Source organism: Chenopodium album, chromosome 12 (assembly GCF_948465745.1).
Source record: "Chenopodium album chromosome 12, dcCheAlbu1.1, whole genome shotgun sequence".
In the NCBI taxonomy this organism is placed as follows: Eukaryota; Viridiplantae; Streptophyta; class Magnoliopsida; order Caryophyllales; family Amaranthaceae; genus Chenopodium; species Chenopodium album.
This window is the reverse complement of record NC_137845.1, coordinates 6,633,488-6,649,752: the sequence shown is the minus strand read 5'-3', so window position 1 is coordinate 6,649,752 and position 16,265 is coordinate 6,633,488. Positions and strand designations below refer to the sequence as shown.

Genomic DNA, 16,265 nt, shown 5'->3' with positions numbered 1-16,265 from the left:
TTTTTTTCTTATAACATATGTTTATAAACACCAATGGCTATAACTTTTACCTGATAACCTTTTTTTGACATCAACTTGATAACCTATACTAAAGTGGAGTATTTTTTTACCTCTTAAACCCAACTCGATCTTTCTTTTTTAACAAAATATCATTAATTTATTGTTAGAATATATGATAATATATTATGATTTTATTGTATATCCTTAATTAGTCATGTATTTATCTTGTGCATAATTATAGGTTATTAAGCTGTAGTTTAGCTCCTAAATCAAAGGCTTAATCCTAGGCCTAACTGACTCTTGTACACAGTATATACTCTGACTTTTGGTTAAGGAAATCTCAAGCAATTACATTCTATTATCCTTCGTTTATCTACAAACTTCACTACTTATTTATGGTTGGCTATTGATTTATATATATATATATAGACTTCTATATTTCCATTACTACATATTAATTTTAAAAATTGAGCATGTCTCGAGCATTATAGAGTTGTAAACCAAAAATGAATTTGACATAGTGCCAATGCCTATCCATTTGATATTATTCATAAGATCATTGCTTTGTAGAACGGAGTACTTCCTTTGCATATTGCATTGAGATACTTCACACCATATCAACTAAGAAAGACCAGGTAGGTAAAGACGTATAAGCTCTAGAAATATGGGCAATATAACTTAAAATCATCAAGAGTAGATATCAAATGTTAACCAAGGCTGATCTAGAATCCATAAAAGTGGATCAAACAAATAAACTACACAAAGTTGCATAGAAAAGTAATTTTCAAGACTAAATAATATATCAAATGTTAAACAACTCTAGAAAATTTGGAAATAAAACTTAGATTCTCCGGTCAAACTCTCTCTGTAGTAGAAATTTCATATTCCTCCTCGTTAAGCATGAACATGGGTACTACTCCACTTATCTCCACATTGATAGCAAAATTCATAGTGACACCTGAAAAAAAAAAAAAACAATAAAATAGTTAAATTAATACTTCTTATATTAGGCCTACATAGTAATGAACTTATATTTCTCCCCTCATAATTCTTATGATATTAGTAGTATAAAAATAACGATATTCATCTCCTATAATACCTTTTTGATTGATCTTCGGTGAAATGAATCTCTAATAATGCAATATTATAATCAAAATAAAAAGTTGAAGCTAAATTATTGAAAGTAATTTTAAATGAATAATTGAGAAAGTATGGGAGTAACAAGTAGGTTTTATCTAAAATTCCAATTATATATTCCTATTTATTATTTATAAGGAATAAAATTAGACATTTATATATTAATATTTAAAATTAGAAAACTAACCTGCAAGTCATATGAACACAACCATCACTCTTCTCAACAAAAATCTTACAATTAGGGCATCTCCTCCATGACTTATCCTTAGCAAGCTTCATCACCATTATATCCTCTCTCTCCCTCTCATCTTTCCCCAGCTCAAGAAACTCTTCGCAGCTTACGCCGTCGTGCCACGGCACTTGACACCGTGCACAAAACAATCTCCGGCAACTCGGACACTCCGATTCCCTCACCTCCACTCCACCATCATCCACCATTAAAACAGAGCAATTTTTATATGGACAGTAAAATTTCTGCCCCCCAGGAATCATTGCTTCAAATAAAACATTTTCCCACCTTACAAACACTTCTTTAGGTAAAATTGCACTGCAATTATCTGGTTCTATTGCTTGATTACACTTAGGATCAGGGCAATTCACCATTTCATGATTTTCCCTAATCTTCGACGCCACGTATTTGATTATACAATCAGTGCAAAATTTATGATTGCAAATGTTTAAACCATTGAAAATTTCTGTTTTTAGTTTGTAATCCATGCAAATTCCACAGAAAATGGGCTTAGTTTCAGATGATTCACCTCTTTCTCTGTTTTCTAACATGCTCTGTTCTTCATCCTCTGTTTTTGGGATTTTAAACAGGAAATTTTCATGAATTGAAGGAAGTGATGAAAATGAATAAAGACCATCCTCTGTTTTTGGGATTTTAAACAGGGGATGATTTTCTTGAATTGAAGGATTTGATGAAGATGAGTAAAGAGCTTCTTGAAGGTGTAATTCTTCTGCATATTTCTCATCCGATATCGGAATCGGTTCTTCATTGATCAAAGCTAAAAGATAAGCTTCATCAACATAAAGATCAAGATTTGTAGAAGCCATTGAGAAACTTTACAATTTTTAAGGGAAGAAGAAAATAATTTGTTTGAGTATTAGTACTAGTATTAACATTAACATGTATTGATAGTAATTAAATTTGAATTGACTGATATCTTGGAAATGGTTAGTTAAGTTTAATTAAAAAGGAAATTTAAACGTTTTTTTTAGGCTTTCCAAATTTCAGCTTTTAATATTTTTGGTTTTTTAATTTGTTTCCCCAAGATTTTTGGAGAAATAAAATTGGGGTAAAAAAGATGTACAGTCTTCAACCTATCAACGTTATTCAATATTAGATTCCCAGTGTATTTGGCCGCTATTATGAGTTAATTCGTGGAAATCTTAGCTCTTTTTAATTATCTTTGATAGAATACGTTGGATTTGACCAAGAGATAATACTTTAAACAGATTTTTATACGTAGTATATGGTAATGTCAAATTATCAATGATATTAATTTAAACTGTTAGTTACAATCTAAAAAGATAGAATTACGATTTTTGGGACAATATTGAGATCAATACATGAGGATGAAGCATTGATAGTATTGGTTGGTTAGATAGAATCAAAAGGTACTTAAACGGTTTAAGGGATTTCCAAATTTTAGTTTTTCCCGGAGCAATATATATGACTCTTTTAAATTGTACACTCTTCATTTTTTTATAAGCTATAGTTGAGATTTTCCACTATATATATCTTATCATTGATTTAATTTTTTTTTTTACTAATATATACTCCGTAATATATAAATATGATCCTATAATATATTTTTGAATTTGTTATAATGTCTATTTTTATAATTAATTTTTTCATAATTTTTATTATCTCTGGTTAAAAATATTGATGGTCAAAGTTGTGTCTCGACAAATGTGCAAATTTGACCGGTTGGTTATAAAAAAAAAAAAAAAAGAGGAAGTACTCTATATCTTTAATTTTTCCTTTTAATAAAAATCTATCGACATGTAGGTATTCATAAGTAAATAACTTTAGTAACATAAATTCGAATTATTTTCATTTTCTAATTTAAAGAAAATGATCAAGAACAAAAATAATTAAATACGGAGCATATGAATATTGTGTGATTTTCACTACTATAAAAATTACACGGTAGGGTGTGTTCTATTCACCTGATTTTTACTTATCTGAACTTATCTTAACTAATCTGATCTTATCTGAACTTATTAACCCTTATTAAAACTTATTTTAGTTATAAATTAAATTAGGGTAGCCCTAATTAACCCTTATCACAACTTATCTGAACTTATTTTTCCTGAACTTATCTTATTTGAACTTATTAACCCTTATCTGATCTTATTTGAACTTATTAACCCTAAAATAAGTGGAAATAAAGTGAACAAAATAGGGCCTAACCCTTATTACAACTTATCTGAAGTTATTTTTCCTGAACTTATGTTATTTGAACTTATCTGAACTTATTAACTTTTATCTGAACTTATTAACCCTGAAATAAATGAAAATAAGGTGAACAGAACATGACCTAATAGCATAGTGTTCCCTTTTTTAAAATAAGGATCATAAAGTAGGGAGTGTATAATTGTTGAGAAATAAAATGTTTATTAGAGCTTTGGTTTGTTTTTGTCTATTATTTCTCGACATGTAAGAAGAAAGTTTTATAGGGCCAAAAATTTGCTCAGGTTAATCTGATTGTAATTAACCATTTAGACCCCAAAATGCGAGGGGAAGGGTACGCTTAAAGAGCCCGTAGAAGCGTAGTGGTTTGATATCCTTGCTTTTGCTTGGTTCTCAGCTTTGGTAATTTGGTTAGGTCATGAAGATTAATGTATTTTTGGATATTTGTATTTTGTACAGTCTCAAAAAGTAGCAACTTTTGTGGGCTTTAGTTTGTGGATTTAACTTTTTTGAATTTGGGCCGGGATAATAGCTTCCAAAATTCAGCCATTTCCTAACTATCATGGAGTATGTAAGTACTCCCTCTATTTTTAAATGTTTGCTCTATTTTTTTATAAAAAATGGAGATAGTGGAGTTGATAGAAGAATAAGAGAATATGATTCAAGAGAAAATGTAGAATATGATTTTAAAAATAAGAGAAAATGGAGGAGAAATTGTAAAAAACAAAGGTAGTTAAGAAAATTGGAGGAGAAAGAATATGAAATTAATAAAATATGATTTAAGTTGAGTCCATTAGGTGAGAGAAATAAATTAAATATTGTAAAAGTTTTCCAATTAAGAAAATGGATCAAGTGTTTAAAAATGGCCGAAAATGAAAAGTGGAGCAAGTATTCAAAAACAGAGGAAGCATTACATTATTGTTCTATTTTAAAACCGGAAGTTTAAAGGACACTTGTTTTTTCTGATTTTCCTTTAAAAAAAAAAAAAAAAAAAAAAAAAAAAAAAAAAAAAAAAAAAATTGTTTCAACCTAAAGTGTAAAATAATAATAATAATAATCTATTCTATATCCCAAATGTTTCCAATCACTTCAAAATTACAATGCTCAATTTTCATTTGTGTCTCTTGGTTCCTCTAAATTTCATTATACTTCATATCATTTTTCAATTATATAAAAAATTAATAGTTTATCTTTTCTTTTTCTCAACTTTTTATTCTTTATCAATGTTCCCTCTCTCTACTATTCCTCTCTTTAACCCTTGTATTGAATTTATTAATTTAAGGGAGCAATCAAATGTAAATTTTCTCAACTTTATTTACGGAGTACAATTTTTTTTTATCCAAATTTCTTTCTAAAATTCTTTTTTGTTGTTTTTTTAAAGAATGTATTTCATTACATTAACGTAGTATTTTATTTTACTAATAAAATGTAATTCATATTTAACATGTTTTGATTTTTTTTTTTACAAAAATCCAAGAACAATCTAAATAAAATAGTACAATTATTCTTTAATTAAAAATATATATTAGTAAAAAATTAACCCGTACATCGCACGAGATGAATACTAGTTATTATTCAAAAGTGTCACCTTCCTTGGCTAAGTTGCAAATAGTCCTACTATATTAATATTTTTAACACTTTCCATTACAAAAACGTTCATAATTTAAGTGTTTATATAAATATTCCTCTTCTCTCTATAGCATGCATAAAACCTATACATGCTTTTATAAAATCAATATGGCCATATATAAATTAGTAGAATCACATAAACTTTTAAGTGTTTATTGTATCCACTTACTAGGAAACTTAAGGCTTGTTCTTTTTAGATTGTTTTCAGTTTAGTTTAATTTCAATAAGTTCAGTTCAGTTCTTAATTTCCTTCTCTCATAAAATATTCAGTTCAATTCAGTTCAGTTCAGTCAATCAGAACAGACCCTTAATGCTTTAATTTGAATGTCACCTCTTATATTGAAGGTTGAGGGAAATAAGGATTAAGAATGATGAAATAGAGAACAAGGCGTGATGTGAAACTGAGTTGGAAGGGTAAAAAAAGATGCATGCAATATGGGTTAGCCAATTAGCCATGATGATGAGTGGAATATTATGATTGCATTATGGGGTCTTTATGTATCCCATATCATATTACATGTCCTACCACCAAAGTTGTAATTAAGTTTTCCTTCATCTTTTAACATCATTACTTAATGGTTGCCCTACAATTAATATTATATCATGTGAAAGTATGGTCAATAGTCAACACTCAAGGGTTGTCGATCTCAAACAAGGCTATGGAAATGCAAAAAAGTCGAACAAAAAAATATTGGGATATTTTAACATTCACAAGAATTATGAGAATGTAATTTCTTGCACCATCACTCCATAAAGTTTTTGTTTTTTGATTTATTGGTGCAAGAGGTAGGAATCTAATCTCAAATTTTAAAAATATCGTAAAAACATTATCAACTACAGAGTAATCGACTACTAATAGCTAGCTAGCTTACACATACAATTGCGAGAATTATTAAGGCATACTCTTACATATAAGCTAGAAAGAGGAATAATGATACTTGTATAATAGTATTACTGTATTAATAATAGTATTAGGAGAAGTGACAAAATGTATGATCCCAAAATAACTGGTTTATACTGTATAGTCTGTGTCACTGTATGTATTACGAGTATCATTGAAAATTGGCACAACACAAGTGAACAACATAAAATTAGTTACTGAATTTTGTTTGTATAAGTCCACTTGCTAGTAGTGTAGCAGTAACCACAGTCACTGAGATCACTCCATTATGCACGTGAGCTGTCGTCTCATCTGTTGTTGTTGGCGCAATTTTTGTGCTTAAGCCAACCTCTATTTTCAATGGACTACGTAGGGCCTATTCTCATACGATTATTTTCAGTTTAGTTCTGTTCAGTTCAGCTTTTAATTTCCTTCTTTTATAAAATTTTCATTTCAGTTCAGTTCAGTTCAACTGAGTTCAGTCAATGAGAACAGGCCCGTAGTAAATGTAAATCACTCCATAAAAGTTTTTATTACTTTTTTTCTTTTCTTATGTGGAAACCACTAATTTGAAGTAGGTTATTTTTATTTCAATATTTATCGATTTCCACAACCCTAAACTCCAATTCTATCACGTAGTGATTCTATTTGGAAGATAATCCACATAGAAATTGAGACTGTCGTAGAGAAAAAGAAAATGACTAAGGGCCTGTTCTCTTCGGCTTAATTTCAGTTCAGCTCAGCTCAGCTCAGTTCAGTTCAGCTCAGCTCAGCTCATTTCAGTAAATGAAAACATGCCTTAACATATAAAATTAGTGGCCTTAACTTATACAGTGTGTAGAGTTAGAGATGACCTGTGATATTGTAGCGAGTTTATCTTAATCAATTGTATTGTGTAGGGTAGGAAGAAGTAGTGAATAATCATTTATTTTCTTTTCCCCTTTTCCATTTTGGAGGGGTTATGGTATCTAATATTGTAAATTGGTTTTATATGTGTTCACAACTTCACATGTTAGACATACACTACACATCTATATCTGACTGGATGAAAACAAACATAATAATTGTAGGTAGATAATTGCACCCGTGTTATTTCACAAGAATATTCTCACAGAAAGTTAGCCAAATTTTTCCAGGTTTCAATCAAGAATCAAATAATAAGAGGAGTAAAGGAAATCCTCTTCCATGATTTCATACTGCATGTATCAAACAATTCATACATACTGCTAGAAGATGAATATTCTCTGAAAATATTAACCATTCCTAATGAGAACTTATAAATTTGTAGGAGTGATCTAGTACAAGACCTACAAGTTACTCCCACGAATGAATTCGTGTTAATGTAAGAAGTACAGAGTATTATCACTCTCACGAATGAATTCGTGTTAATGTAAGTACAGAGTATTAACACTCCCACGATGGCCACGAATACGTGTAATTTATGAAGTACAAAGTATTATCGTTCAAAGTAGTCCTAATATGAATATTTTCCTAGTAATAATTAATTAATTAATTAACAGTGCCACTCTGATGCATTACACACTACACACCAGCAGTGGCGCAGTGCTCAGCAAGATTAGATGCATGAGTAATTTAGATAAGCATATAAAATTTCAGTATCATAGTAACTACTTTCTGTTGAAAACATTCTTGAAACGTCGGGACAAACAGACCAAGCCAATTGTCCACATTCAACAAATTGGTGAAAAGCACTAACTTAATACACAGTACATAAATTGCTACTCTGTACATTATATACTTGTATATAGTTGTCATATTATACCATGTATATTATTAAATACTTTAAATGTTACTGTTCTAATTTAAATCATACTATTAACATGACAATTAATTTCAAACACGTCACAACACGACCTGTTGAAAACTCGAGCCAAAAAGGCACAAGAATTATTTGAAAGTGAAAATGTTAAACCCAAAGTAAGATTAAAAACAACTAAAAAGGAAACACAAGATCCCACCTACCATTAACAATCACACTATACTCAACCCCACTTCACAGTCCACCACACTACTCAAATTCTCCTAATTTCTTTCACCCTCATCATATAAACCCAAAATTATTCATGCACCCTCATTTCTTCTTTATACCAACCAAAAAAATGCAAATCTCTCTGCTTTTTTTCCTCTCCATTTTCTCTCTCCTCTTTTCCCTCCCAATACATTCATTTCCAACCTCTTCAAAACTTGAACAAAGAACCTTCATAATCAGTGTTAATCACCATGTTAAACCCTCCATTTTCCCTAGTCACTTTCACTGGTATCAAGCTTCCTTAGACTCATTATCCTCCCATCCTCCTAAACAAGTTCTTCATACGTACGATACCGTTTTCCATGGCTTCTCCGCTCAGCTTACTAACGCTGATGCTGATATCCTCTCGAAACAATTCCACATTCTTTCGCTTATACCTGAACAAGTCCGGTCCCTTCACACCACTCGCTCGCCTCTTTTCCTCGGCCTCGAACCTTCCTCGACTAACACCTCGTCATTGCTTGAGGAGTCTGACTTTGGGTCTGACCTTGTTATCGGTGTCATTGACACAGGTATATGGCCCGAACACCCGAGTTTTAACGACCGTGGGCTAAATGCTATACCTCCAAAATGGCGTGGGTTTTGTCCTAGTGACTTCCCTTGTAATAAAAAAATTATTGGGGCTAAGTTTTTCTTTGAAGGGTACGAGGCCACTAATGGTAAGATGAATGGCTCGACAGAGTTTCACTCTGCAAGGGATTCCGACGGGCATGGTACACACACTGCATCTATCGTTGCAGGGAGGTATGTCTTCCCTGCGGACACCCTAGGCTACGCTAAGGGGGTTGCCGCGGGGATGGCTCCCAAGGCGAGGTTGGCAGTGTACAAAGTATGTTGGACATCAGGGTGTTACGACTCGGATATTCTCAAGGCATTTGATGAAGCTGTTAAAGATGGTGTTGATGTTATATCATTGTCAGTTGGTGGTGTAGTAGTTCCATACTATCTTGATTCTATTGCAATTGCTGCTTTTAGGGCTGTTCAAAGCGGTGTTTTCGTATCGGCCTCGGCCGGTAACGGTGGGCCTGGGGGCTCGTCGGTGACGAATGTAGCCCCTTGGGTGACTACTGTGGGTGCAGGGTCAATTGATAGGGATTTTCCTGCGGATGTAGTGTTAGGAAATGGGAGGAGGGTTTCTGGGGTGAGTGTTTATAGAGGGCCCGACGGGCTTGAGCCCGGTAAGTTGTACCCGCTTGTGTATGCGGGTAGTAGGGAGGGTGGTGGTGGAGGTGGTCAAGGGTATTCGGCTTCGTTGTGTTTGGAAGGTTCGTTGGATCCGAATTTGGTTAGAGGTAAGATTGTGTTGTGTGATAGAGGGATTAATTCTAGAGTGGCTAAAGGAGAGGTGGTGAAAGAAGCGGGAGGAGTTGGTATGATTTTAGCTAATGCTGTGTTTGATGGGGAAGGGTTGGTGGCTGATTGCCACGTGGTGCCCGCTACCTCTGTCGGGGCCGCTAACGGGGATGTTATCCGAAGGTACATTGCCGATAATTTGAAGCGGTCGGCTATGCCGGTGGCGACGATTGTGTTCCGAGGGACCCGGGTTGGGGTCCGGCCCGCCCCGGTGGTGGCCGCATTCTCGGCCCGTGGGCCGAACCCGGAAACACCGGAGATCCTCAAGCCGGACTTGATTGCGCCCGGGTTGAATATATTGGCATCATGGACCAAGCGGGTTGGCCCATCGGGCTTGATCATGGACCGGCGCAGGGCGGAGTTTAATATATTGTCGGGGACGTCGATGGCATGCCCGCACGTGTCGGGCCTTGCGGCCTTGCTAAAAGCGGCCCACCCCGATTGGAGCCCGGCCGCCATCCGGTCCGCCTTGATGACGACGGCGTACACCCTCGACAACCAAGGTGGCACCATGAGGGACGAGTCAACCGGAAACGAGTCCACGGTGATGGATTTCGGGGCAGGTCATGTGCACCCTCAAAAGGCCATGGACCCAGGTTTGGTTTATGACCTTACAACTTATGATTACATAGACTTCCTTTGCAACTCCAATTACACAACTAGCAACATTGAGCTCATAGCCCCAAAAAAGGCCAATTGCCAAGGTGCAAAACGGGCAGGTCATGTGGGTAACTTAAATTACCCCTCAATCTCATACGTTTTTGTACAATATGGACAACATAAGATGTCTAGCCATTCAATCCGAATCGCCACCAATGTAGGGGATCCAAACTCAGTTTATCGGGTTAAAATCTTCCCACCCACGGGCACCAATGTGACCGTGGAACCTGAGCAGCTCAGTTTTCGACGTGTTGGTCAGAAACTAAACTTCTTGGTTCGGGTTCAAGTCGAGGCCATACCACTATCAGCAGGATCATCCAACACAAGAAGTGGTGCAATAATATGGTCTGATGGAAAGCATACTGTCACAAGTCCTTTAGTTGTAACAATGCAACAACCACTATAGGTATTTGTAGCAGTTCTTGTTAAATGTAACATTCTTAAGTAATATTTTTGGCTCAGAATCATAGAACTTTTTATGTAAAAAAAAAAAAATGGGAGTGTGAGTTTGAGTGAGTACAATTATGAGAATCTCAGCAGGGTGTTTTCCACTTCAGAAAACAAGTGAATGAAGAGGACCGAGTATCTTGAATGTTGTAACAGAATCTATAATATTATTAGTATATGAATTTTGTACAAGTATAATTATTAAGCTTCTTTTTTATAAGTGTATAAAATTGATTAGAAGAGACAGCAAAAACAAAACATAGGAAAAAACAAAATACTGTGGGTTTCATGTGTTAGTATTGAATTTAATGGAGCTTTGTTTTTTGTGCAAATAAATCTGTTGATGGTTATGTAGCAGTGGTAAGTTTGGTGGAGTGGAGTATTGGCTGGCTTCTTCTGCTGGAACAAAACAACATTATTTGGCTTAGCATTGCATGTGAATAAACTAGTACTAGCATTAATAACAAATATCATAGTTTGAGGACCAAAACTCTTAACACCAGTACTAACTTATATGCGTAAAGTCTCCTTGCATACAGTAACAATTACGCAAATAATAAGGGACGAAATGTTTATACCTTTACTCTTATACGGAGTAGTGATTAAACTGTATTTAAAAAGGTAGAGAAAATGCCTCGAGCCAATGTTCGAGTACCAGGCACTGCCGCGCTGAAGTGTTCAGTACAAAGGCCAAATAACAAACTATATATGAAATCCTTTATCAGAGTATTGGGTTTTCATTAATCAGAAGACAGGAGGAGGTCCACTGAACCAAGACAATAGAAACTAGAAGAAAACATGGACAATAGAAGTTTGAATATTCAAAATTCCAACTTTTTTGAAGTGTCAAAGTAATTAGTAGTAAGCATATCTTAAAGCTGTTATTATATTAAAGTAGTACGATCCAGTAATAGTTATCCATTAATTAACAGGTTTAACAGTATGATTGGTATGAACTTTTATGATATTGTTGTTTCTAGCATCTTTATTCCTGATAAACTGGTAAAAGGGGGCCTACGCTCTAAATCTAACCTTTCATGTAACTATTTTCAGTAAAACAAAGGACCAATAATTGCTGTCACTTTGGTAAAGGGGGCCTAGATTCACATTTAAGAAGTAGACCTTACATGTCTCACCCTTGTTTTTTTTAATTGTATCTTCATTTTGGAAAGACTAAAAAAAAAAAAAAAAAAAAACTGTATTTTTTTTTTTCCTTATTTACTTAATGTAATGGAATTTACACATTAAAACAAGTACATTATACAGTGGTAAGTTTATTTCTGTCTACTTTTACTTATTACATTGATTAAGTTAACCTTCTTTCTCATCTAATGAGCATGATGTGCAAAAGAGGCATATTAAAAATACAAATTACATTTATAGGTTGAATTTTAACTATTTATCTAGCATTCTAACCCATTCGACTGAGTTGTATATCTTCCAAATATTTCTCAAACATCAAGTTTTATAGAAGACAGTAATAGATAAATTTAGGCAATGTAGCTAATGTTTTCCTTTTCTTACCTTAATTTTTTTTTTTTTTTTTTTTTTTTTGAAAATATATAATTATACTATGTAGCTAGTAAAGGGCTGGGCCAAAACCAGGATCAAGAGGCCCATACTGAACAATTTTTCTAACACTTACAAGTACTATATTTAAAATAAAAAAAAAAATAAAAAAAAAATGTTACATGCCACATAATATGTAGCACTGAAAATCTAAAATAGTGATAAGTAGAGACAACAATCGGATCATTTTGATTCTATTGACAATATGTAATTTTAATAAATTGATCATTATAAAAAAAGGAAAGAAAAAAAAAACAAAAAACAAAAAACAAAACAAAACAAAACAAAACTTGTTACTGAATCGGGTCGGGAATGGGTATAGATTATGGAGAGAAATGATTTTGGGTAGAGTTCGAGTTAAATCGGGTATGGGTCAGCTTACCAAATGCAGTGATGGCTTATTAAAAATGAAAAATACTAAAATGAAATGGCCCATCAAGTCATCAGCATCATAGCATACATATGTACCATAGAATATGGGCCTAATTTAAGGCTGCAATTGATGGAAAGCCATGTGGTCAGATAAGCTTGTTAGGGAGCTTTGTGATCGGACCACTGTGGCCTTTGAACTCTTTTAGTAGGATCCAATGATGCCTGGGCTTTTTAATATGTACCCAATTATTTCTTTTAATAAAATTTTCTCTCTCCTCTCGCATTCAATGCAAATTTTTAAGAGACAAATTATGAGAGTCTTTTTTTTCTTTTTTTTTTTTTTTACAAACTCACTGTTTTGGTCTTTAATTTTAGTGATATTTTAGATATTGAGGCTAATCTAGCATGATATTTCTTTTTATAAATATAGTAGTAAAATATTTTACTAAAGTTGCTATCATACAACTTTGAAATATGGATTTTTGCATCAGCATAATGCCATATCATCATTCAATATGTCACATGTATGTCTAGAATATTTTTGTAGACCAACTTATTACCGTCTAAGGTAGAAACTAATCATATTTTATCTATGCACATAAATATATAAATACATATTAAAAATAAAAGCAAAATTATTCAAGCCTATTTATTATTGTCATTGTATTATTATAATTTATTGATAATTAAAAAAAAATTATTTCAAGCTCAAAAAACAATATTCAAAGTAACACCCGGAGCAACGCCTGGGCCGAACACTAATTATAAATAATAAAGTGTCGTAAAATAAAAAGAATACGAAAAGTATTCTTAATTATTTTCCTAAAAGCATTTTCTATTGCATACCTTGTATTGCGCAAACGAACATCAAGTCTTAATTGTGTAATCAACATGCGTGGTTTGTCACATTCTTGGTTTGGCCAAACCAGAAACATTCAATTCGTGTGCAATATTAGTTTTCGAAAGTACCTTCTCAATATAGGTTCTATATAACCTAGAGTGATTTGTCAACTAAATTGTATGGAGCACATAAACACATTCAAATGTAAACTAGAAGATATATAGTTCTAAATTCCAAATCCATTTAATACATTCATGTCAGAATGAGATATCTGAAGTTTGTCAAATTCAAACATAACATATGATTTTTCATAATTATCATTATCTAGATTGATTAATTTACAAACCTATATGTGCAAAAACCAAGAAACACATTTTAAAATCCAAAAAAATAAAAAAAATAAAAACTTTTCTTGTAATATATTTTAAAATAGTACAAATGGATTCCTTAGTCAGTGACTTTTTGTTGGCAAATTAGCATAGACAAATGGATATAACCAAAGTTGAAGGGCGTGTGACCTTTCCTAAAACGAGTTTGGCTTTTTCTAGGTTTTCCGTACGTTTTTTTGGCTAAAACGAAGCCGTTGCTTTCGTGTAAGTGAGTTAGTGACTAATACTCGTATGTTTTTCTCTAAAATTGACTAATTGACCGATACGGTGAATCTGGTTATCCATGTCAACCTCATAAATTAGCTGTTAAATCTATCGTTGCATGATCTATCTAGGCTCTATAGGAAGATATTATGTAAATCGAATTCACAATAAAAGTGAAATTTTTTCCATAAAGGCGGATGTACAATGTTCCGTGCATCCGTTTTCTTTTTAAAAAGGTGGAATGAGTATTTAATTGTTCAATAGAAAACATACCGTTATTTTATAAAGAACATCTAGTTATTTTATAAAGAACATCACATATAATTGTATTGTAATGAACATATAGTTGTTTTGTAAAGAACATATAGCTATTTTGTAAAAAAAAAAATCAAACTTTACGTTTTTATATATATATCTAAAGAACATCCGAAATATTAATAAAGAACATGATAATTAGAGGTGGTCAACTTTAGCCCGGCCCAATCTGGCCTGAAAATAAGGCAGGTTTGGGCAAGCCTAAAAATGCATTTTTAGTTAAAAATTCAAACCCGACCAGAAAAAAGCCCGAAAAGCCTGCTATATTTTCCGGGTTTGGGCACAAGATATTATGTTAAGATCCGGCTCGACCCGAATTTTTGATCACCTATAATGATAATTTAATGTAATAAACATTTCAAAAAACATTATTTAACATTATATAATATGTTCTTTTCACTTTAACTGAATGTTCTTTACATTTTTATATAATGTTCTTTACAATTCTATGACATGTTTTTTTCACTTTAACTAAATATTTTTTATATTTCTATACAATGTTCTTTCCGCCTTTTTTTTTTTAAAGGGATGCACCATGCGGATCGTGCATCCGCCTACAGGAACCACGCATTACAATGAAAAGGATATAAGTTATAAGACATTTTATACAGCGAACATCTCAATTTTTATAATTTAGATATAAGTTTTAAGAAATATTATGCAAGTATTTTAAAGTTTCATACAAATTATTAGCAAATACTCCCTATATATTAATTTTTGGGTAGGTGGACTCAGTGTAGCTGTAGCTACATCAATTATCTGTATGACTCAACTCGCTCTTTAATCTTTATACAAAATAAATAAATAAATAAAAATATAAAATATACATAAAAATATACGTACTCCGTTCTATCAATATTGCAACAAAAATGAAATCACGTATTCTAAAGCACATTTTATATGCTAAATATCTATAATTGTGTAAGAGTAAAAATTATAAAATGTTGATATTGTAAAAGTTTTTTTTTAGACGAATCCAACAAGATCTCGCATAACTATATGTAGCTTAACATATAAATTATATTACATTGTCAAACATGAATAATGAATAGTACAAAAGGTCCATTGTTACAGTATTAATAGAACGGAGGAAATATATATATATATATATATATATATATATATATATATATATATATATTTCCTCTATGTATAATTGTTTCAATTTATAAACCAGAAAGTAGATAGTTAAATGTCGAATATCGACATTGGATAAACTCAAATAATTCCATGGTAAAAAAGAAAATTCTATCAACTTAAAGAACCAGGCCACGTACTGACGTACTATATCAAGTTGCCCACTTGTACTCTTGGACATTGGACCCATACACGCATCTTAATAGAAGTATATGATGGATCCCATGATTAAATTACATTGCATAGTAATAGTTTATTAATTTTTCCCTAGAAGTATGATTGAAGTTAGATAGTTGCACATAGTATATACATTTTGGGTAATAATCTATCTTTTTCTCATAAAATTAATAGCGTTACAACGCCAATCTCATCTAACCAACTACTATTAAACCAAAAAAACGAATAAATAAACAGAAAAGAAGAATATGTCATAGGAAAATTAAAGATAAGAATTGCAAATTAAAAGATGTGACACGCATAGGTTCAAGTGTCCAACTTGCAGTAGCAATACTTATTGATAATCATTGACTTAGGACACGTAAATTTAAGTGCTTCAAATTTCTATACAACCTAAATAAAGCTGATTTATATAATATTGTATGTTAGCTCGGAGTAAGGATCAAATACGGTCTCTAAACTTTGGTATAAGTTTGATTTAGATCCCTTAACTTTTAAAAGTCTGATTTTGGTCCCTCCACCACTACTAAACACTTATTTCGGCGAAAAAATTAATGACTAGGCAAAGTTTAGGGACTAAATTGCTGAGTTGTCAAATGAAGGGGAAAGTTTAGGGACTTTGCCCATATCACATGTCACTTTATATTAAGAATGGTGAAAGTTTAGGGACCTTAGCATATTTTTTA

General features: G+C 32.5%; 1 protein-coding gene and 1 pseudogene across 1 annotated transcript; one reads left to right on the top strand and one right to left on the bottom strand.

The window, feature by feature from the left end:
• Positions 1 to 894: 894 nt before the first annotated feature.
• On the bottom strand, positions 895 to 2,193 carry LOC145570747 (E3 ubiquitin-protein ligase RSL1-like). Its single transcript, XM_081629893.1, has 2 exons — positions 1,325 to 2,193; positions 895 to 958 (listed from the first exon to the last, which is right to left on the bottom strand). Exons 1-2 carry the CDS (start codon positions 2,191 to 2,193, stop codon positions 895 to 897), a joined length of 933 nt encoding a protein of 310 aa, XP_081486019.1.
• A 5,967-nt stretch (positions 2,194 to 8,160) lies between these two features.
• On the top strand, positions 8,161 to 10,773 carry LOC145571807 (subtilisin-like protease SBT1.5 pseudogene; annotated as a pseudogene).
• The last annotated feature ends 5,492 nt before the right edge of the window (positions 10,774 to 16,265 follow it).

Coding starts and splice junctions, on each gene's coding strand:
- LOC145570747 (XM_081629893.1), bottom strand. CDS start 2,193: ATGGCTTCTACAAATCTTGATCTTTATGTTGATGAAGCTTATCTTTTA. Junction 959..1,324: donor TGTGTTCATATGACTTGCAG/GTTAGTTTTCTA, acceptor TTTTTTTTTCAG/GTGTCACTATGAATTTTGCT.